The sequence below is a fragment of the Suricata suricatta genome, chromosome 2 (genome assembly GCF_006229205.1).
Source record: "Suricata suricatta isolate VVHF042 chromosome 2, meerkat_22Aug2017_6uvM2_HiC, whole genome shotgun sequence".
NCBI lineage: Eukaryota > Metazoa > Chordata > Mammalia > Carnivora > Herpestidae > Suricata > Suricata suricatta.
The window spans coordinates 95,841,383-95,866,205 of record NC_043701.1 but is presented as its reverse complement, the minus strand read 5'-3'; the positions used below and the strand labels follow the sequence as shown (position 1 = coordinate 95,866,205).

Below are 24,823 nucleotides of genomic sequence, written 5' to 3'. Positions count from 1 at the left end.
AACAAAATATAGTAAATGAAGTCATACATACATACTTTATTTAAATGAAATAATAATGTTAAATAATTTCTCTTCTGAGTCATACTATACTTTTGTTTACCTTTTGACTAGATGCAAAATACTTTCATTATTTTTTATTTTAAAATGCTATCAAACAAGCAGTGCAGTGCAGGAAAAAGAGCATGTGAGTAGGAATGAAAGAGCTAAGTTAAAGTCTTGGTTCTGCTAAGAACTGGAAGTAAAAGCTGAAGCAAGTTAAAAAGTCACTCTGTGCCTTGGTCTCCCCACCTATAAAAAAAGAGGACTTCTTTTTTTTAATGTTTACTTAATTTTGAGGGTTGGGGAGAAGGAACAGAGAGAGAGAGGAGGATAGAGGATCCAAAGCAGGTTCTGTGCTGACAGCAAGTCTGATGTGGGGCTCGAACTCCGGGAACAGTGAGTGAAATCATGACCTGAGCTGAAGTCAGACGCTCAACTGACTGAGCCACCCAGGTGCCTGAAAATAAGAGGATTTTTTTTTAATGTTTATTTATTTTTTAGAGAGAGAGAGAGAGAGAGAGCATGAGAGGCAGAGGGGCAGAGAGAGAAGGAGACACAGAATCTGAAGCAGGCTCCAGGCTCTAAACTGTCAGCATAGAGCCTGACGTGGAACTCAAATTCATGGAGTGCGAGATCATGACCTGAGCCAAAGTCAGACACTTAACTGACTGAACTACCCAGGTGCCTAAGAGGATTTCTAACAGAATCTCATAAATCCCGTCCAGGTGTAACAATAACAATATATAGTTCAAGGCTCATGTCTACTCTTTCTTAACTACTGTCTCTGTTTTATTATAATGCCTAGAGGCAAAAAACTATCTTAGAATGACCTCAAATAAAATCAGTTCATCATTTAATAGTGTACTGAGTTTCTTCACAAAGCAAAAATGAAGCAAAGACTCCATTTCAAATTTAATAGTTTTTAGGTCTTACAGACTAAGGCTGTCAAGTTCTCATATAAAAAGTGATCCTGAAATATGCTCTTTAAGATGTAAGCTCCACAGGAACTAACTAATTCTCCTTTTTGGAATAAAAACAATTAAATGTTACCTTAAAAGAAAAAAAAAATTACACTGTTGTGAAGTGAAATTTGGTTAAGTGGTATTATCATCATGTTCGCAATGGATCAACGATTAGCTTTAGTCTTTCCCTCTAAAATTGTTACTTAAGGGAAAGAAATGTTTTCCAAGTCTGATACTAGAACTTGAATAATACGAAAATTCAGTTTGGCTGACTTTTTTACTTGGCCCTGCTTTGGACTTAACCAATAGAAAATCTGTAGGTTTAAATTTGTCCATATCCGATAATTCCCCCACATCTTTGTGTTTGCTCTTATTGTTTAAAAAATTACATTGGCAATATCTCATTAAAACTTTCTCTTTCAGTCTTGAAAAATTAAATGAAAGGATAAATACATGGTTTAGAAAAAAATTCTCAAAAACATCTGTTTTCTCTGAATGCTGTTACACAGAAAAGGGCAAAAAATGATTAAAAGAGGGTTTAAGGTTAAGATCAACCTTGAACTCCTCTAAGTCTCCCATTTTACTTCAAAAGAAAAATTCACAATTTACACATTTTAAAGCTTCAAGATCTTATTTCACATTTTCATTTTAAATGTGCGAGCTGAGGCTCAGAAATTAATTAATCTTCTTGGGAATCAAAGAACTTACCAGTATCACAGCAGGATTCAAGGCACTGTACTTCTAGTTTGGGTTTTTTATGTTACATCATCAAAGTGCAATTATGGTCCTCTATTCTTTTATATCGACAATGGCCAAGAATAATCACCAGAAATCAGGTGGTGATGGCTTGAAAAAACGAGCATTTAGTAAGCCCTGAATCCAATGGGTGATCAACCTGTACACAGTAGCTGTTGAGTAAGTCTTTGTGAAGTTTGTGAAGTCTGTGGTGATGTTCATGAATTCATTTTTCAACAAATATTTGTGCAATATCTACAATGTGCCAGGCAGTGGTAATATAAAAATGAACACGTCAGAATCTCTGACATTTTAAGAAGATCCCATTATCTTAAGATAGTCATTTACAACCACATGGAGCTATCAATTAAGAAATCTAAGTCCTGGGGCACCTGGGTGGCTCAGTCAGTTAAGTGTCCAACTTCAGCTGAGGTCATGATCTCACAGTTCATGAGTTTAAGCCCCGCACTGGGCTCTGTGCTGACAGCTCAGAGCCTGGAGCCTGCTTCGGATTCTGTGTCTCCCTCTCTCTCTCTCTACCCCTCCCCCACTCGTGCTCTGTCTCTGTCTCTCAAAAATAAATAAACATTAAAAAATTTAAAAAAAGAAAAAATAATTACAAGTCCTAGTTTCTAGTGGCAAACTAAGATAAGTGGAATATCATGGTGACATCACTTGTATGTGGACCTTTTAGTCTGTCTACTTCTAACGGGTGGATGTCAATTAATTTTAAGCAATGAAAGTCAGCTAGAATCTCAAAATAAGTAAATTACGCTGCACAATTAAACTAATATTAGGGAAATGACGCTTCATTTTGCTATCCTTTTCCAGAAAGAAGCATGTTTTCTGTGGTGTCAGACAATTTCTAAACGTCTTACTATTGGCAAAAATTATCATTACATGTTATCTCAAGGAAGTCAGAGTTCTTATATAGTATCTTCCTTATATTTATAATTATTCTTAGGTTAATACTTTTATAATTGGTACAACCAATTACTGAAACTTGATATTAAGTTACTTATGATAGGCAGAAATGGCCCCAAAGGTGTCCATGACCTAATCCCTTGGAATCTGTGAATATGTTTTATTACATGGCAAACAGATGTAACAAAGATAACAGAGGTTAATACGAGGAGATGATTCTGCTTTATCTGAGTGGGCCCAATCTCATCACATGAGCTATTAAAAGCTAAGGTTTCTTCAGCTGGAGTCAGAGTTGCGGAAGACAATATCAGAGAGATTAGAAGTGAAAGGGATTTGACCTGCTATTGCTGAAGGGTACCACATGGAAAGTATGAGAAAAACTGGACAGCCTTCAGGAGCAAACAACAGCCCCCACCTGAAAGCAAGGAAACAGGGACCTGTGTCCTATAAGAGGACGAACAGCTGGTTGACAGTGTCTATGAATCTGGAAGCAGATTCTCTCCGACAGCCTTCAGTTAGGAATAGCCCAGCTGACACTCCGAGTTTGACTTTGTGAGACGCTAAGTGGAGGACCCAGGCCAAGCCCACTCAGACTTCTGACTTAAAGAAACTGTGATACGATAAATGTGTGTTCTTTGAGCTGTTAAATTTGAAATAGTCTGTTATGGCAGCAATAGAAAACTAAGAGTTCCTTAAGTTAGAAGCTTGAAAAAATTAAAGCCTGACAAGGAAATAAATGATAGCTGATCTACTATATGGTTCAAAATCTGTGAAGTATCTTCATTACAGGTATCCAAAGCATGTTAAGGACAATGTCCAAATTTTATTTCTTTTTTTTCTTTTAGAGAGAGAGAGAGAGAGAGAGAGAGAGACCGACCAAACACGAGTGGGGGAGGGGCAGAAAGAGAAGGAGAGGGAGAGAGACAGAGAATCCCAAGTAGGATTCACAAGACCAGTGCAGAACCCAATGCAGAGCTTGAACTGTGAGATCAAGACCTTGAACCAAAATTAAGAATCAAATGATTAACCAACTGATCCACCCAGGCACGCCTCAAATTTTATTTCTACAACAAAATATCAAGAACGTAACTCAAACAATTTTGGTTTAACTGAGTATAGAAAAAAGAATTGCTTCTTTTACCTAGGTTATTAAGAGAAGACCATGTTATATTACATGATCGTTAAGATATGATAGTCTTTTAAAAGGATTTAAGTATAAGATTCATATTTAGAAACATTAGATTACTTCTTAGCATAATATTCTTAACAGTAACTTCAGAAAAAAATTTGATTGTCAAATGGAACCAAAGATGTGAATGAATGCAATAAATCAGAAATTTTAAGTTTTATTTATTTGAAGTACCATGAGTCAATTACCTTGCTATAATAGTTCTGCCTTTTAATCTAGTTTTCAACATGTTAGCCTCAAATTTAAGCTAATATAATGCATAAGACATACTTTATGAACTAATGTTATTTCTGAATTTGTCATTTGATAATATATCTATAAATTAAAATTAGTTCTTTAGGGGCGCCTGGGTGGATCAGTCGGCTAAACAACCAACTCTTGATTTTGGCTCAGGTTATGACCTCATGGTTCATGGGTTTTAGTCCTATATTGGGCTCCATGTTGACGGCATGGAACCTGCTGGGGATTGTCTTTCCCTCTCTCTCTCTCTCTCTGCTCCTCTGGAGCACGTGCTCCCTCAGAATAAATAATAAACTTTAAAAAATTAAGTTAAAGTTTTATATTTAAATTAAAACTAATTTCGGGAACAAACTAAGTGACTATATTAGTTTCTCTGGGGTTCTGTAAGAAAGCCCATATACACTGGGGGGCTTCAAAAGACAACAGATATTTATTCTCTCACAGTTCTGGATGCTAGATGTCCAAAATGAAGGTGTCAGTAGGGCAATGCTCCCACCAAAGGCTCTAGAGAAGAATTTTTTCTTGCCTTATCCTAGCTTTGGTGACTTCTGGGAATCCTTGGAATTCACTGGCCTGCAGTTGCATCTCTCTAATCTCTCCCTCTGTCTTCACGTGGCCTTTCTCTCCTGCCTGTGTGTCTTCTTCCCTTTTTACAAAGACATTACTTAGTAAATGAATTTAGGGTTCACTAGGTCCTAAATCGTAGGCACCATGCATAGTATGACCTTGTCTTTATTTAATCTGCAAAAAACCTCTTTCCAAATAAGGTCACATTCACCAGAGATCAGGACATTAACATATCTCTCTGAGACACACAATTTAATCCACTGACAGGGAAATTTTTAATGTGTGGCATTTGTTATAACTAAGTAAAAAAACATATCCCTTGGTTAAGAAATAACTTTTACCAAATATCCATGTGTAGCATAGAGAGCTGACCCTTGAATAACAAAGGGGTTAGAGGCAATGACTCCCAAACCTGCACTTTTGAAAATTTGTGTGTAACTTTTCACTGCTCCAAACTTAACTACTAATAGCCTAATGTTGACCAGATGCCTTACCAATAGCATAAAAATTCAAGCAACACATATATTGTGTTATATATATTATATACTGTATTCTAACAATAAAGTAGACTAGAGGAGTGCTTGGGTGGCAGTTGGGTTACCATCTGACTTCAACTCAGGTCATGATCGCACAGTTCCTGAGTTCGAGCCCAGCATCAGATTCTGTGCTGACAGCTTGGAGCCTGGAGCCTGTTTCGGATTCTGTTTTCCTCTCTTTCTGCCTCTCTCCCACTCATGTTGTGTGTGTCTCTCTCTCTCAAAAAGAAACATTAAAAAAATTTACAAAGTAAACTAGAAAAAAGAAAATATTACTAAGAATATCATAAGGAAGGAAAAAATATTTGCAGTACTTTATAGTATTTCTAAAAAAAAATCCACATCTAAGTAGAACTGAGCAGTTCAAACTTACTCTGTTCAAGTCAACTATATACAATTTCTTAGTAACAATAACAACCTTTATTTATAACCCACATTAAATAATTTTTCAATTTTCTCTAAGAGGCCTAGTTATTCAAACTGGGAGGACTGCTGGTCCCTGTAACCCTCGCCTCCAACACTGTCATAACCTATCAGTCCCTCTGGACACTCTTTCTTACCTACCCAGCCTAGAATATGTAAATGAATCTTTCATGAGTATCTTCAATTCTCCCCTATTAGTACCTGTGGATAAAAGTAAATTAAAAGGGGGAAGAATAATAATTTCAGAGAAGTCATGTGGCTTAAATCTTCCCAAAGTAGAAAAACTGGGAGTACAGGGAGGATTGAGTACGAAGGACAATGGAATAAGATGCAAAAAGATTAAGATTATTATAATTATTAAAGATTTTAAATAATTTCTACACTCAACACAGGGCTTGAACTCACAACCTGAGATCAAGTCACAAACTCCACCGATCGAGCCAGCCAGCCACCCCAAGACGGTTTAATTATTAAAATAATGTGGAGGCTGGGGTACCTGTGAGGCTTAGTTGGTTAAGCACTGGACTTCTGCCCAGGTCATGATCTCATGTTTGGTGTGTGAATTTGAGACGCACATCGGACTCTGCTGTTCGTGCAGAACCTGCTTTGGATCCTCTGTCTGTCTGTCTGTCTCTCTCTCTCTCTCTGCTCCTCCCCTGTTCACGTGTTCACTCTCTCAAAAACAAATAAACATTAAAAAAGTGGAATCTGACCAAAAAAAAAAAAAAAATAGGATTGTCAAGCTGTTCTGAGGAGTGGGCTGAGCTTGAGACTATGAATTTATAAGGACTTCAATCTGCATAATGAGTAAGTTTTCATTTCTTCATTTGGCAATTATCTATTTGAATATAGGAATCATATGGTCAATTTGATCACAAATGCTTTTTTAAAGCAATCTGATCTACTCTAATAGTTTTAACTATGAATCTATAAATGAATAATGGAATCAACATCCAGATTCCTAAACCCAACAGGGAACTCAACCTCTCAGAGATATGCAATACACATCATTCAAAATGTACAAACAAAATTCATCATTGTTTATTAAAGAAAAATAGCTGCATCTTGATGATAACAGCAAATTTTATGGTGTTTTAACATCCCTAATTCTATTTTAAACTCCCCCAAAGGCCTAGCAGCTACCAGAGGGAGAAGAGAGCTGGAACTCTTTCAAAAACTCATGTCCAAAGAATTATCTTATGTGATCTATCCAGTGGTTCTTTAGAAGTCTTCACTTGGAACACTATTGCACTGACCCTGAATTGGAGGTAGTCCAATGTGAAGAGTCTTTCCAGGACTGGAAAGGAATATGCATTTGTCTAAAACAATTGTAGGTAAGTGTTTTAACTTGATGGATGCCCCAGGCAATGGGTAACGCTTGAGACAAACAAAAAGAATGAACAAAAAGCTTACTTAAAAGGAAACGCTGGGAAATAAAATATCCATAGTGGCTTTGAAAAACTGTCATTTCCTTGGAATCTAGATGGCCACATTCATGCTTTAAAGCTGTGAGCCTGGGGGCGCCTAGGTGGCTTAGGTTGAGTGTCCAACCTTGATTTCAGCTCTAATCATGATCCTAGGATTGTGGGATCGAGCCCTGTGTCAGGCTCTGTGTGGAGTGTGGAGCCTGCTTGGGATTCTCGGTTTTTCTTCTCCTGTATCCCTCCCCAGCTCTCACACATTCTCTCTCTCTCTGAATTAAAAAATGAAATCAAACAAAATTAGAAATGGAAATGAAAGCTGTGAACTTGATCAGGAAAAGCATGAGAATGCCCCAACTCTCATGTGTGCTTAACTTTTGAGGCTCTGCATAAGCAGAAAGTGAAGGTTAAGGTAGTGTTGTCAACTGCCTGGCTGAGTATTAAAGGGCACTTCAACACACAAAAACTCTCAGCAGAGACAGAGATTAATTGATCCAAGACATTTACAGAAAGAATATTTGCAGAACGGAATGGGTAACTGAAAACTTCCCATATCTGATGAAAAGCATTAATGTACACATCTAGGAAACTCATTAAGTTATAGGTAGGTTTAATGCAAAGAGATTACCACTGAGATATACCATAAACTGCTTAATGTCAAAAACAGAGAATCTACAAAGCAGCAAGAGAAGTGATACACTACCTACAAGGGATTGTCAAATAAGAATAGCAGTGGATTTTTTAAAATCAGAGCTCACAGAGGCCAGAAAGCACTGACATAATACAAGGAAAACCCTGTCAACCAAGAATTCTATATACAGCAAAACTATTTTTCAGAAATGAGGAGAAATTCAGATATTCCCAGATTAATAAAAACTTGAAGAATTTATTGCTAGTAGATTTGTACCTAGATTACTCTAAGATATGAACTGTAGTCCCCAAACCAGGCAATCACTAAGAAAATAATATATAAATATTATAAATAAATAAAGTTAAAATAACACAGGAATATTTAATACCAACTGCCAATAACAGCGGAATACAGGAAAAAAAAAAAGACAGAAGCATATAGAAAACAAATACCAAAGTGGTGGAAGCCCTCATCAGTAATTCCATTAAATGAATGTATTAAATGCTCCAATTAAAAGGCAGAGGTTGCCAGAATGAATTAAAAAAAAAAACCATAACCCAACTATTATGCTGTCTAAAAGAGGTTCACTTTAAACTCAAACATGAATGGGCTAAAAGTGAAAGTATGGAAAAAAGATATGCCATGCAAAAGAAAGCTGAAATACTTAGATTAATAATACACCAATATGATAAAAATAGTTACTACCGATTAGGACACTTTCTAATGATAAAAGACTCACTCCCATCAAGAAGGTAAAGCAATCATACATACACATGCACCTAACAATAGATCCCTGAACTATAAGAAACAAAACTGAGAGAAGTGAAGAGAGATAGACAATTCTGCAATATACTTATCCTTCTCCTATATTCTCCATTTCATTTGGTAGCAGTTATTATTGGTACCAATTATCTCTTTTCTCACATTTAATAATCACAAAGTCCTATCGATTTTATTACACAAACATTTCCTGGAATGGGTCCATATACTGTTACAACTTCTATTCTACTTAGAATCTTATCAACAATTCCTATTATCTTTGATAATTTATCTCAAAATTACTCCCTGTGAATTTATTCACCATACAAATATCAAATGGTCTAAAATAAGGGGCGCCTGGGTGGCTCAGTCAGTTAAGTGTCTGACTTCAGTTCAGGTCATGATCTCTCGGTTCATGGGTTCAAGCCCCATGTCGGGCTCTGTGCTGACAGCTAGCTCAGAGCCTGGAGCCCATCTTAAGATTCTGTATCTCCCTCTCTCCCTCCCTTTCTCTCTCTCTCTCTCTCTCTCTGACTCTCCCATGCTCCCACTGTCTCTGTCTCTCAAAATTAAATAAAAAACATTAAATAAATAAATAAATAAATAAATAAAATAAAGACAACCTGATTTACTGCTAGAAACTTTCAATGGTTCCCTATTTCTTACAGCTGTGGGGAAAAAATTAAATAGTACATAACATGGTACAGTAACTGGCCTCTCCCCATGTTTTTTTATCTATTATGGTTCCCCAACACTGAATTGCTGGTGGGTCTTGACATATGCCACTTTCTTTTTTTGTATGAATTGGATTCTAGTTCAGGATAAAATTTTTTTCAGTTTGCTCCACCTACCAGCCATGTAACTTTGGGCAACTTCCTTATCCAATTTTTAGTTTCTTCATTTTAAACTTAAATAACAGAGATACCTATGGTATGTTATTGTTCAAAGGATTAAATTAGAAAATGAACGCAAAAAAGCATTTAGAAAAATCCCTGCACACTGAAAGAAAAATCCCCAGAGGGGTGCCTGGGTGGCTCAGTTGGTTAAGAGTCCAACTTTGGCTCAGGTCATGATCGCGCAGTTTGTGGGTTCAAGCCCCACGTCAGGTTCTGTGCTGACAGCTCAGAGCCCAGAGCCTGCTTCCAATTCTGTATCTCCCTCTCTCTCTCTGACCCTCCCCCGCTCATGCTGTCTCTCTCTGAAAAATGAATAAATATTTAAAAAAAATTTTTTTTAATCCCCAGAAATTTTAGTTTTTACTACATATAGTGCCTGTCTTAATTCGTTTATTATTCCCATGGCTCATTCTTATTCATCACGAATCACTCAATTTGGCTCAAGAAACGAAGTTTGGGCCTTAGTAAAGAAATCAACCAACGACCTAAGACTTCAGGTTAGTCCTTATCTATAACATGACAGGGTTACACAAAATCATAGGCTCAAATCCTATTATCCTTGGAAGAGTTAAGAGAAGTGTTGTATGATACTGAGGCATATGTATGAGGCTTAAAAGAAAATGGTTTCAGATTCTAAAACAAAAAAGAAAAAGAAAAAAATCAAAAATATCTCCCTTTATACATTTTAATTTCTCAAAGACTTTGTCTCATCCTTTAAAAAGTTTGTTTTAATTTATATACAGTAAAATTATTCTTCTTGACACATAACTCTGTGAATTTTGACAAATGTATTAAATCATTCAGTCATCACCAAAGTAAAAACATGGAAAAGTTGCTATCACTTCCAAAAATTCCTTCCCAAAGCCTTTCTATAGCTGAATTCCTTTTCTCCCTTATACCCTAGAAAAAAATCTGTTCTGTCTCTGTAGTTTTTATTTTTCCACAATGTCAATAAATGAAGTTATATAACAGGTAGGCTTTTGATGTTAGGATCATTTACTTAATATAATGTATCTGAATTTCATCATGCAGTTGTGTGTATTAATAATTCATTTGTCTATGTTGGAGAGTAGTACTCTGTTGTACAGATACATGTTGGTTCACAAACTGGCTCTGTACACAAAGGGCAAGAAGAAACTAAGAGCGGTTGACCATTCCACATTGGCAGGTTCAAGTCTTAACTTACAAGAAAGGGAACTTACTTATGAGGCTTGTTTTGGATGGCCTCCAGATGAACAGATCTCTATATATAACTGCCAAATCTTAAAAGTTTATACTTTTTAAGAGGCCTTCATTGGGGTCAGTCACATACACTATACAGATGGTTTCAACACTTCTCTCAAGACTACATCCTTAGAATAGATCCCAGTGTGGCAAGAGGAGGTAGAATACATATTAAAAGGACATGAGAAGCCTCTGATTATACAGGTTCAGCTTCCAGGTCAACCCGGAATCAAATCCTCTCAATTACCTCCTCCAACAATGTAACACAGTTCTTTATCCATTTACCAATTGAATATCTGGACTGTTTCCAATTTTAGGTGATCATAAATAAAACATGCCATACATATATACGTAGCTTTTTGTGTGAACATAGTTTTTATTTCTTTGGGATGAATACTCAAGAATGGATTTCTAGGTCATATGCTAAATATATGTTTAACTTTATAGGAATGTTGCAAAATGTTTCCAAACATGCTCACCATTTTGCATTCACACTAGGTTGGCATGCTTGCCAGTACTTCTAATTGTCAAGATTTTGGTGCTCTTGTTTTTAATTTTATCCATGTTAATAGATGTGTACCGGTATTCTGTTGCTATTTTAATTTGCATTCCTCAAATAACAGGTGATGTGGAATATCTTTTCATGTGCTTTTCAAATGTATATCCTCTTTGCTGAAATGTCCAAATCCTTTGCCAATTTTTAAAAACTGCGTTGTTTGTTTACAAATTGTTGAATTGTGAGAATTCCTTATATATTCTAGATGAAAGTACCTGTCAGATAACGTGTTTGTTTTTTTTACAAATATCTTCTCAGTGTGCCTCTTGTGTTTTTATTTTCTTAACAAAATCTTTAACAGAACAAAAGTTTTTCTTTATCAAGTCCAACTTATCAGTTCTTCTTTTATAGACTGTTCTTCTGGTGTTGTATTAAAAACACATTTATTTGTATGAATAGCTTTTTTGTAGATACCAGGGTTTTTCTAAATAGACAACCAGGCTGTCTGTAAATAAAAACACTTAATTCTTTCATAAAAATCTATATGCCTTTTCCTGCTTTATTGCACTGGGAAGAACTTCCAGTACTATTGTGAAGAAAAGTGATAAAAAATCAGACATTTCTGCCTTGTTCCTGGTCCCATGGATAATATTAGGTCCTCCATCATTAAGTACAATGTTAGCTGTAATTTTTTAATAAATACCCTTTACCTGGTTAAGGATATAACTTTCAATTCTTATGTTTGCTGATTTTCCCAAATGCTTTTGGTGTATGTATTTAAGCAATCATATGCTTTTTTTTCTTTTTCTTGTTAATATGGTAAATTACACTAACTGGTTTTAGAATATTCAATCAGCGTTTCATTCTTGGAATAAACACAACTGAGTCATGATACATTATTCTTTTTAATATATTACTGGATTTGGTTTGATATTTTGTTGAGCATTTTGACATGTGTATTTATGAGGATACTGGTATGTGAAGTCTTTTTCTTCCCTAGTAATATTTTCTTTGGCTTTGGTATCAAGTTAATGAAAGACTCAAAAAGGATTTAAGAAGTGTTTCCTCATTTATTTTCTAAAAAAGACTGCAGAATTGGTATTATTTATTGCCCAACATAGTAGAATTTGCCAATAAGGTTTTCTTTCTGAGCCTAGGGTTTTCTTTGTCAAAAGTTTTTAGTTAAAATTCAATTTAATAGATATGATACTATTCATGTTATTTATTTCTTCTTGAGCAAGTATTGGTGTCATCTGTGTCTTTTAAGGAGCTGGTCCATTTCACCTTAGTTGTCTAATTTCTGAGTATAGAATTATTCATAGTGTTCCTTTATTATTATATTGTCTGTAGAAGCTCTAATAGTATCTCCCTCTTCCCATTCCTAGAATTGATAAATTTTCTTTGCCAATCTGGCTAGACGTCTCAATTCGACCTTTTCAAAGAAAACTAGCTTTTGGTTTGACTGATTTTCTTTAGTAGATAATTTTTCTATTTTCAATTTTATTTCTTTGTTCTCTCTACTGCTTCCTAACTTCCTATTTTGGGTTTAATTAATTTGTTTTCTAATTCTTTAGGGTAGAATTATTGACTTAAAACCTTTGTTACTAACAAAAGCATTTAATACCATAAATTCCCTCCAAGCACTATTTTACCTACATCCCACAAATTTTGATATATATTTTCATTGAGTTGAAAATATTTTCTACTATCCCTTGAGATGTCCTCTTGACCCACAGGGTTACTCAGAAATGTGTTGGTTAATTTCCAAAATTTGTCTCTCAAAAATAAATAAAAGACACTTAAAAAATCTCCAGATATTTTTGTTACTGGCTTATAGCTTAATTCTATTATGATCTGAGAACACACTTGGTGTGGTTTCTCTTATTTTGTTAAGGTATACATTATGGCAAAGATTATGGTTTATCTTCACGAATGTTCCATGAACTCATGAATAAAATATTCTGCAATTGGCTCAAGTACTCTATGAATGTCAAAGCAATTTGACTTATAATGTTCTATACCCTTCCTACTTTTCTGTCTACTTGTAACAATTACTAAGAAAAGAGTGACAACTCTATAAGACTAATTGTGAATTGGCCTATTTTTCCTTTTAGTTTTATTAAGTTCTTGCTTCATAGATTTTAGAGCTCTGTTGTTAAGTGCCTATTACATTTAGAACTGTTATGCCTACATAGAAAGTGAACCATTCTATCATTATGAAATGTCTTGTTATATCCAGTAAATTTCATTGTTTTAGGAAGTTTATTTTGTCTGTATTATATATAATTACTGATTAGATTTAGGTCTATCATTTTGATATCTGTTTTCCATTTCTGTCCTGTTTTTCATTTTTGTTTTTCCCTTCCCTCTTTTCTTTTGGGTTATTTGAATATTGTTTAGCATTCTATTTTAATGTATTCATCTTTCCCCCCGAATCTCTGTATTTTTAGCAGCCAATAAAGGGATTATACTATACATATCTAACTTTTCATAAAATATTTACCAAGTTCTAGGTTTTCACAGTAAAACAAAGAAGTTTCAAAAAAAAAAAAAAAAGTTTCAACCATACAGGCTTTTTTAGCCTCTCCACTTTACATTATATTTACCATATATATTACATTTGAATACACCGAAAATCCTTCAGTTCTAACATTTTTATTTTAAACGGACGTTTTTAAAAAATTTAAGCAAAGGAGTAACAGTCTGCTATATTAACCCAAGTATTTACCACTTATTTTGCTCTTTAATAGATTTCTCTCTATTATCATTTTCTTTCAGCCTAAAAAATTTCCTTTAGCATTCTTCTGGAGTAGATAAATACTGTAAATATTTAGTTGATACATATCATAAAATGTCATAAAATATGACAAATTATTAGTTTTTCTTCATCTGAAAATCCCTTTGTTTTGCCTTTCTTAATGAGGATACTTTCAATGGATATGAAATGCTGAGTTGGCAATTCTTTTCTTTTTCTGGCTTCCACAGTTTCTGAAGAAAAATCATTCAGCGTTCAAATTTCTGTTGCCCTATATATAAGGTGTCATTTTTTCAGACTCCTTTCCAGATCTTTTTCTTTACCTTTGATTTTTAGCAAATTGATTATCAGGTACCTGGGCATGTTTTCCTGTAAAATCCTGTTTGGAATTCAATGAGCATCTTTAATCTATAATTTACACTTAATAATGGCTGAAGTCTCACTTCTTTATTTTGTCAAAGATTTTTCTACATCAAGATTTCCCTCCTCTCCTTCTGGGAATCTAATAAAACCAATTTTGTAAATTCCACAGATCCTAGACCCAGTCCATGTTTTCCCCTCTCTTTCTTCTTTTCTGTTCTTCACACTGTATAATTTCCAGTGAACTATCCTCAACTTCAGTGACTCTTCTCTGTTATCTCTATTTGCTTTTGAGCACATATAATGAATTAACTTTGCATAATTTTTCAGTTCCAAAATTATCATTTAGCTCTTTTTTAGAGTTTTAGTTTGCTTCTAAGAACTTCTGCCTTTCTTTTTATTTCAAACATGTTTACCTTTAGTCCATGGATGACGGTTATAATAGCTGTTTCATTTCATTTTATTTAAAAAACATTTTTTTAAATGTTTATGTATTTTTGAGAGACAGCGTGAGCAGGGGAGGGTCAGAGAGAGAGGGAGACACAGACTCTGAAGATCGGCTCCAGGCTCTGAGCTACCAGCACAGAGCCCAACGCAGGGCTTGAACCGTGAGACCATGACCTGAGCCGAAGCCAGACGCTCAACAGACTGAGCCACCCAGGTGCCCTTGAAAACCTTTTTTAAAAAATTAATTAAAAAAGACATTTTCAGACAAATTTACTTCCTAGAGCATTACAGTAGGAAGTATTTCATAATGTTTTCCGGCAACCAAGTAAACCAAGAAAAATGAAGATAGGACATCTTGAGAACACTGGATCAAAACTAATATAGCAGGGAAGAAAAGTTTCAATATTACAGCATGCAGCAGCCTTACAGAAGAATCAGACTGATTAGAAACCTGGAGGTGTGCCTGGGTGGCTCAGCCCCTTGAGCTGCCAACTTCGGCTCTGCTCCTCCCCCACTCCTGCTCTGTCACTTTCTCTCAAAGTAAATAAACATTAAAAAAAAAGCTACAGTCTCCAATTAAAACGACAGATTGGATGGAATTGATGCTACTTTTGAAAATAACAAAAGGAGGTTTTCTGTGTCTCTCTGCCCCTCCCCAGCTCACTCTCTGTCTCTCTCTCTCAAAAATAAATAAAACATGAAAAAAATTTTTTTATTTTAAGGTTAAAGGTTGAAGTTTTCAACCTTTTCACATTATCTGGAAATTTATCAATATTATTACTTTATTCAACAATTAAATATAGAAACCCAGATGTATACAAGGCATTCTAAGTAAAGAGGGTGGTTGTTCTATGGAAAACTTAGAAAAAGAAGATGAAACTTACAAATGGAAAACTTTAACACTGTTAGAAGAAAATATTTTTTAAAACTTTATGATCTTAGGGGCGCGTGGGTGGCTCAGTCGGTTAAGCGTCTGACTTCAGCTCAGGTCAAGAACTCTCAGTTCGTGGGTTCGAGCCCCATATCAGGCTCTGTGCTGACAGCTAGCTCAAAGCCTGGAGGCTGTCTCCGAATTCTGTGTCTCCCCCTCTCTCTCTGACCCTCCCCTGCTCATGCTGTCTCTCTCGGTCTCTCAAAAATAAATAAAAAACATTAAAAAAAAACTTTATGATCTTGGGATAGGAGAGGATTTCATTAAAAAAAGAAAAAACGGAGTGGCACCTGGGTGGCTCAGCTGGTTAAGTATTTGACTCTTGATTTCAGCTCTGGTCATGATCTTCCAGTTCTGAGATTGAGCCCCATGTCCACCTCTGCACTGGCAGCATGGAGCCTGCTCGGGATTTACCCCTTCTGCCCCTCTCCAGCTTGTGTGCCTGCTAGTTGTTGCTCCCTCCCTCAAAGTAAATAACATTTAAAAAAATAAGAAAAGTAAAGGATAAAAGAAAAAACATGTAAAAAAATAAAAAGTGTAAAACTTCCATGTGATAAAAAATAGCAAACAGATCAAATACTAGCAATATAGGAGGAAATTACAACACATAAATCAGTAAGAAAAAAAAACCCAAAAGAATAGTGAAGAAGACCATAAATAATCAACAGAAAAAGAAATATAAATGACCAATAAATAAGAAAAGATGCTTAATCTCATGGATAACTGGGAAACTGCTACTTAAAAAAAAATAAGGAAGCCATTTTAGATTTACAAAAAAGAATTTTTTTGAACAAGAAGCATGTTATTTATTTATTTATTTATTTATTTTTTGAAGTAGGCTTCACACCCAACATGGGACTTGAACTGACAATCCTAGTCACATGCTCTACCAACTGAGCCAGCCAGGTGCCACAGACTGACAAAAACTTTCTAAGACAAAAACTTTCTACTACTGAGTACTGGTGAACACACAGCCAAGTGGAAACTCTCAGTCACTGCTAGGGAAGTATGAATGGTTAACAACCACTGTAGAGATTCCTTAGCAGTTACTTAGCAAACAGATAAATTCTTTGTGATCCAATAATCCTACTTTGCATACATGTTCACTGTACATTCACAGTAGCAAAGTTTGTGATAGCAAAAAACTAATGATAATTTAAGCAGCACAAAGAATGGATTAATAGAGTACGGCAGAGTCAAATAACAAAATACTATATACCGAACATGTATATATACATTTATATGTACACATATATGAACTTGGATAGATCTCAAAACATAAATAAAATTATGATACTGTATCATTTATGTAAAAGTTCACACACAAAATTGTATTTTACATACATATCCATGAACAATATATGTAAGACTATTAAAACTATACTAAAAACCTATACTCTAAATTCATGGTAGCTGTTGTGTTTGACAGGACAAAGATGATGTCAAGTTTGTATGATTTGCTTTACTAAAAAATAACAAATATAACATCAACAGCTATCAATTCTGAGAGGTATATATTTGTTATATTATTGATACTTTAGTCAATTTTCTAAATTGTAAAAAAAGCAAAAGGTCACCAATAAGATCATAATTCAACTCTCTTCATCTATTTAAATACTGACAAAAAAATAATATATGTGAATTCAACATGCCAAGAATACAAGTAAATGGAATATATTCCATATTATGTAATTATTCTAATAAACCTCACAAAAAGTAGAATAAAATAGACCTCAGAAATGAGGTAACCAATTTTGATCTTAAACAACTTTCATATTTCCAATTTCATACCTAAACTATCTTACAATTTTCATCTAAGCATTAAAACATAAGTAAAATGGACAAGCCCTGAAATAAACCAACTAACCTGTATGGGTTCTTCTATGTCTTTGAAGTTCATCACTCCTTGTGAATCTTTTGCCACAAAACATCCAGTTGCATACAAAAGGTCTTTCCCCAGTATGCCAGCGAAGATGTGCTCGTAGGTGAGATGTTTTGCCATAAACTTTTCCACATCCTTCAATATGACAGATATGCTGTTTCTTTTTTCCTGGTTCATTACTGCCTCTAACAAAAACCAAAACCAAACATTAATTATACTCCCAAACACCAAGCTTATACTTACAGAAAAACAAAAGGGAATCAACATTCTTAAATGATACACTTCTGAATGGGTTTTTTAAAATCATGCCACAACTGTAGTTAAAAACCAGAGAAATTTCAATTAAAAAAGGGTTATGTATGGAACTCAAAACTGTTATGAAAACATGTTAACCTCAGAGAGTTCATGTTCTACTATGGACTTCGTGTTCCTTCCCTAACAGTCTCTTCCCTTTGGAAAAAAATCTCTAAGCTTTTCAGGACATTTGAAAATCCTTCTCTAAATATTAAAACAATGGCAATCCCCATTTAAAAGCGTAAGGTTCAGAGTTTCACTTCCACTAGGAAAGCATGACGAGCTCCATTGGCCTAAGTCCCCAGTGAAACCAGTAAAAAGTACAAGAAACAAAACAAATAACATGTACAGTCGTTGGAAATGGCTCTATGAGCATACAGCAAATAAATAAATATTCAAGAAAATTAAGAGTTGGTTAAAACAGTGAGAAACAGTGGTATCTGAACCAAGACCTAACCCTCTCTCCCAATTCCCTATCACTTCCCTTGGCATGTGAACACTCTGGATCGGTGCAGCCAAGAACAGGGTTCCCTTTCCTCACCTCCTAGTTGGAGCGTTATCTCCTCAGGAAGGGGCAAGATGTCAGCATTTCTCATTCCACCCCCAGTTACCTGCTGCTGAGGCTACGTTCCAGTCCAGTGTGACTCACGGGTAGGAACTATCTTCTACCGAACCCCAACTCCTGAGACCTTGGCTCTACCTTGGAGAGGGCACAGTGAGAATGCTGCAGTCCAGTCACCTCTGACTCGGCTCTTTTATAGTGGACACATCCGAACTTACAAGCCAGCAGAGGCGAGTCAAGAAAACCTGAGGCCACTGTTGCTCCCCTGCCACCAAGCATTTAGCTCTTACAGCAGGGATGCCACTCAGAAAGAAATGTGCCACTATCCCAACCCTACATTCAGAAGCCATGACAAAGAGATCTTGGCCCCAGAGAGAGCACGGCATAAAACAGAATTCCACATCTCTTCCCAAGGGACTGAATTCATTTGCAAACAAAGTGTGGAAACATTGAAGCATAAGGGTGCTCTTAAAATCAGTGGGGACGGCTGCAAAATGAAATTGGGAGGAGACTAGTAGATTCACTGGAGAAACAGGTAAAACTATAGGCTGACTAGGCTGACCAAAGGAAGGGAGCAAACAGGCAGATGGGAGCAGCCCCCTCCAGAGTCAGAAAAAATCTCAAGCACAGGCCTGTTGATTTAGTCCTGAAAAAAAAAATCTGATTGGATCACTCTGTAGTGCAATATACATTTCAGGGCGTTGGAAACAATACAGGAATCAGCTGACAGTTAGTGGTGTGGTTAGGGACAGGGCAGTTAAAGATCTCAGCTCAAACGACGAGCCTCCAGGGTCACTGTAGGCATATCAATTCTGCATCCACTGGCAAGCAACATGCTTCATGGCGGGTTACGGGAAGTTCACCAAAATAATCCTACCAAGCACTAAAGAAGCAGCAAACAAGAAGCCGGGGTGGTGGGGTGGGGGGTAAGGGGGGCCTTATTAAGAGTTGGCACAATATATTATCTAAATCATCCAGCTTCCAATAAAAATCTAAGTCGCCAAAATTAAAGAGAGGAGTATGACCCATACAGTAAAATAAAAGCAGGTAAGTGTAACTGTGAGACCAAACAGATTTAACAAGACTTCAAAGCAGCCATTTATGACTATGTTTAAAGAACTAAAGGACCCCATGATTAAAGAAGCAAAGCAAGATATAATGATGTAACATCAGATCGAGAATATCAATGAAGAGTTACAAATGGTTAAAAAAAACAATAGAAATTGTGGAAATGAGAAGTACAACTGAAATGAAAAATTCACTAGAGAAACTCAAAAAAGGGAAGGAATAGCAAAAGTGAAGACAGATCAAAAGAGTTGATATAATTCAAAAACAGACAAGAAAAAGAACAAGGGAAAATGGAGTGTCTGAGAAATGTGGGACACTAAAGTATGGGTGAGGGAAGGAGAGGGTAGGAAAGGGGAGGGGAGATGAGGAGGGAGGGAAGGAGAAAGAGAAAAAGTGCAACAGAAAAAATATTCAAAGAAATAATGACTGCAAACTTAGCGAATTTACTCACAAACATGAATCCACCCCTGCAGGAAGCTCAACAGATGCTAAATGCACAGATCCACAAATAGACACCTTATATACTAAAAAATCCTAAAACCCAAAGACAGGACAAAATCCCAAAAGCAGCAAGGGAAAAATAACTCCTCACTTACAAGGGAACTGCAGTAAAAATAAGAACTTGCTTCTCAGCAGAAGAATGGAGGTCAGAAGGCAGGGTGAAATGTGTTCAAAGTACTCACAGAAAAAAACTTAAAAAAGACTCTATTTAGTAAAACTACCTTTCAAAAATGAAGCTGAAATAAAGATATTCCCAGAAAAACACACAGAGAGAATTTGTTTTGGACAGACATGCTTTGCAAGAAATACTAAAGGAAGTTCTTCAAGTTGAATCAACTGGACCCAGAAAGTAATTAAGATGTACACAAACAAACAAAAGAGCCCCAGCAAGAATAATTATGTAATTACAAAGAAGTTTAAGTGCCTATTTCTTGTCTTACTTGATTTGAAAAGTAATTTTAAAAACACTATGTGTAAAACATATTGTTCAAGGCCATAATATTACAGAAATGTAATATATTTAATGTATTTGCCATAAACAGCACAAAGCAGGAAGGTGAGAGCAAAGCTCTACTGGGCTAAGCACATGATGCCAGAAAGGAACTCAAATATCCAGAACAGAGAACTATTGATAAAGTAACATAGCAAAAGTTATAATATACTTACTCATCTTCTCTCAAGTTAAAAGACATTATATAAAGTAATAATTATAATAATGTATTATTGGGTTTGTAACACAGATGTATAATATGTATAATAATAAGATCACAAAAAGAAGCAACCTATAAGGAGATAACATTTCTATAATTCGCTTGGACTAAGTTACTATAAATCTTAAACTGATAATGGTAAGATGTATATGATAACGCCATGATCAACTACTAAGGAAATAACTTAATGTAAGTGAAAAAAATCATTAACAAAACTAAAATGCTATTTTATAAATTAAAATGCTATAGGGGTGCCTGGGTGGCTCAGTTGATTAAGCATATGACTTCGGCTCAGGTCATGATCTCAAGCCCCACATCAGGCTCTGTGCTGACAGCTCAGAGCCTGGAGCCTGCTTTGGATTCTGTGTTTCCCTCTCTTTGTGTCCCTCCCTCACTCATGCTCTATCAAAATTAAATAAACATTAAAAAATTTTTAATTAAAAAAGAGAAAGTCCTATATTATATTCACATAATGCAAAAGAGAGCAATAAAGGAGGAAGAGAGAAAAAAGACATGACACATAAAACAAGCAAACTGAAAGACATACACTCAACCATATTAATAACATCAAATGTAAATGGATTATACAATCCATTCAAGACAGATTTTGTCAGACTGAATTTAAAAAAACAACAAAGATCCAAATTATATGCTGTCTACAGGTGACATAGTTCACAAAGACTGAAAAATACAGGGAGATTAAAGTAAAAAAGATGGAAAAGATATGCAAACAACCACCACAAGAAAGCTGGAGTGGCTATACTAATACCAGACAAAATAAACTTAAAAAACAAACGTTATTAAAGATGAAGAGGGAGACTTTATAGAGCTAAATGGGTCAATTCATCAGGAGAATATAACAATTATAAACATATGCACATTGAGAGTAATAAGAGAACACCTAAACAGATGACGTAAAAAAAACGGACAGAAACAAAGGGAGAAAAAGACAATTCAACAATAATAGCTGGAGATATCAATACTCTATTTTCAGTGATATCTTCATAAAACAATTAGGCAGAACAGCAACAAGGAAACAGAAGACATGATAAACTTGACCTAAAAGACATCCATAAAACACTCCACCGAACAGCAGCAAAATATACATTCTTCCCAAATGAACATGGACTGTTCTCCAAGATAAATCATATATATGATAGGCCATGAAACAAACCTCAACAGAAGACAGAAGTAACACAACATGTTTTCTGACCACAATGACATAAAACTAGAAATGAAAGCACGAAAACTGGAAAGTTCACAAATACCTAGAAATTAAATAATACACTCCTAAATAAGCAGTGGGTCAAAAAAGAAATCAAAAGGGAAAGCAGGAAAAAGATGGAGATGAATGAAGACACAAATAACAAAATTTAAAGGATACATGTAAAGCAATGCTAAGAGAGAATTTTTTTTAATTTTAAAATTTATTTATTTGAGAAAAAGAGAGTGCAGAAATGTGTGCAAGCTCACATGAGCAGGGGAGGAGAAGACAGAGAGGGAGAGAGAATCCCAAGCAGGCTTCACCCTGTGAGTGCAGAGCCCAACTCAGAGCTCGATCTCATTATCTGTAAGATCTTGACCTGAGCCAAAATCCAGTCAGACATTTAACTGACCTGAGCCACACAGGCGCCCCAGAGAGAAATTTTAGCTGTAAATGCCTACATCAAAAAAGATCTCAAATCAATAACCTAACCTTCCATCTTAAGACAATGGAACAAGCAAATTAAATCTAATATAAAGCAAAATAAATCTAAAATAAAACAGAAGGAAATAATAAAGAGTAGAGCAGGAACTAATGAACCAGAGAATTCAAAAACAACAGAGAAAAATCAATAAAACCAAAAGCCAATGTGACTTGACTTCTGAAAAGGTCAACAAAATTGAAAAAGCCTTAGGGTAGACTAACTAAGAAAAAAAAAGATATGACTCAAATGACTAGAATCTGAAACAAAAGACACCATTACCAACCTTAAAGAAATAAAAAGGATTATAAAAGAATACCAAGAATAACTGTATGCCAATTACTTAAATAACTTAGATGAGATGGACAAATTCCCCAAAAGACAAGAAGTACCAAAACTGACTCAAGAACAATCAATCAATCAGAAAAAACCCCTTAAGAGTAAACAGATGAATTAATAGTCAAAAAAATACCCATAAGAAAAATACCCATAAGCCTAAGACTTAGTTTCACTGATCAATTCTACAAAACATCTAAAGAATTATTACCAGTTCTTCACAAACATTTTCAAAAAATAAACTGGAGAAAACACTTCTCAAATCATTCTATAAATCCAACATAACCCTGACCAAAAGCAAAGACATTAAAAAAACCTAAAGACCAATATCTCTCATGAACACAGATGTAAAAATTCTTAACAAAAAATACTAGCAAACTAAAGGTAGCTATACACACACACACACACACACACACACACACACACACACACATATAATTATATACCATGACTAAGTTGGGTTTATTCCACAAATTCAAAAGTACTTTAACATCTGACAATCAATTAATATTGATAGAAAAAAGAAAGAAATGACACGATCATCTCAACAGATGCACAAAAGCATCTGACACAATCCAATATCCTTTCATGACAAAAACAAAATGAGGAAGGAATAAAAGGGATCTTTCTTAATTAAAGGAATATATGAGAATGCTAAGAGCTAATAACATATTTAATGGTGAAACTCAAGATCAGGAACAAAGATGTCCACTTTTGCCACTTCTATTCAACATTATAATGTAGATTCTGGATGGAACAATTAGATTAGAAAAAGAAATAAAAGTCACCCAGAGTGAAACGAATGAAAGAAAACTATTTCTCTCTGCAAATGACAGGTTCTTACATACATAAAAACTCTAATGAATCCACTAAAAAAGCTATTAGAACTAATAAAAAGAGTTCAGTAAGGTTACAGGATACAAGATCAATATACAAAAATTAATCGTGTTTGTATACACTTGCAGTGAACAATAAAGAAAAAGGTCCATTTATAATAGCATCAAAAAAAAAAAACTTAGGGATAAATTTAACAAAAGAAGTACAAAACTTATACTCTGAAAACTACAAAATAGTATCAAAAAGAAATCAGAGATCTCAACAGATAAGCTGATTCTAAAATTAACACAGAATTGCAACGGTCTCTGTATAATCAAAACAATACTGAAAAAGAACAAAAGAGAACACATAGTGCCTGATTTCCAAAGTTCAGAGAAGGGCTAAGTAATCAAGACCGAGTGGTAGAGACTTATGATTCCATGGAATAGAACTAAGAGTCTAGAAATAAACCTATTTGGTTTATATGGCCAACCAATTTTTGACAAGTGTGACAAGACGGTTCAATGAATGGGGAGGGGACAGTCATCAACAAATGGTGTTGGATGGATCCTTACCTTACACCATACACAAAACTTAATCCCAAAATTGATCAAAGACCTAAACATAAGAGCAAAATCTATAAAAACCCTCCCAAGAAAACAAGGAATCTCTGTGACCTCAGATTTGGCAATGGATTCTTAGATAGGACACCAAAAACAGAAGCACCCAAACACAAGACTAAATTTCATCAAAATTAAAAACTTGTATGCTTCAAAGGACACTATTGAGAAAGTGAAAAGACAACTCCCAGACTGGGAGAAAATATTTGCAAATCATGTATCTGATAAAGGACTTGTATCTAGAATATATAAAGCTATTATAATTTAATTTAAAAAATCTAATTTAAAATAAGCAAAATATCTTAATAAACATTTCTCCAAAGAAGATACACAAATGGCCAATAAGCACATGAAAACACACCCGACTAACAAAGTCATCAGGAAAATGCAAATCAAAACCAACTGAAACACCATTTCACACATACGAGGAAAGCAATAATCAAAAAGCCAAATTATAACAAGTGTTGGCAACCAACTGGTACTCTCACACACTGCTGGTGGGAATGTAAAATGGCGGTTACTGTGGAAAATAGTGTGACAGTTCCTCAAGTGGTTAGATTTAGCGTCACGCATGGACCTTTAATTCCACTCCTAGGTAAACACCCAAGAGAAATGAAAACCTATGTCCACACAAAAATCTATATAAAAGTGTTTATAGCAGCATATTAGCCACCAGGTGGGAAAATTCCAAGTGTCCACCACCAAAACATACATGGATAAACAAAATACTGTGTATCCATACACAGTATGTTAATTTGTTCATTAAAAAGAATGAGGTACTAATACATGCTACAATCTGGATAAACCTTGAAAA

At 35.1% G+C, this 24,823-nt stretch overlaps 1 protein-coding gene across 1 annotated transcript in view; it reads right to left on the bottom strand.

Moving 5' to 3' along the window:
* SP4 (Sp4 transcription factor) overlaps positions 1-24,823 on the bottom strand; it is a 75,317-nt gene that overhangs the window by 3,423 nt on the left and 47,071 nt on the right. The window contains exon 5 of the mRNA XM_029929823.1: positions 17,403-17,602. Coding sequence (XP_029785683.1) covers positions 17,403-17,602 — 200 coding nt within the window. The remainder of the gene's footprint in view (positions 1-17,402; positions 17,603-24,823) is intronic.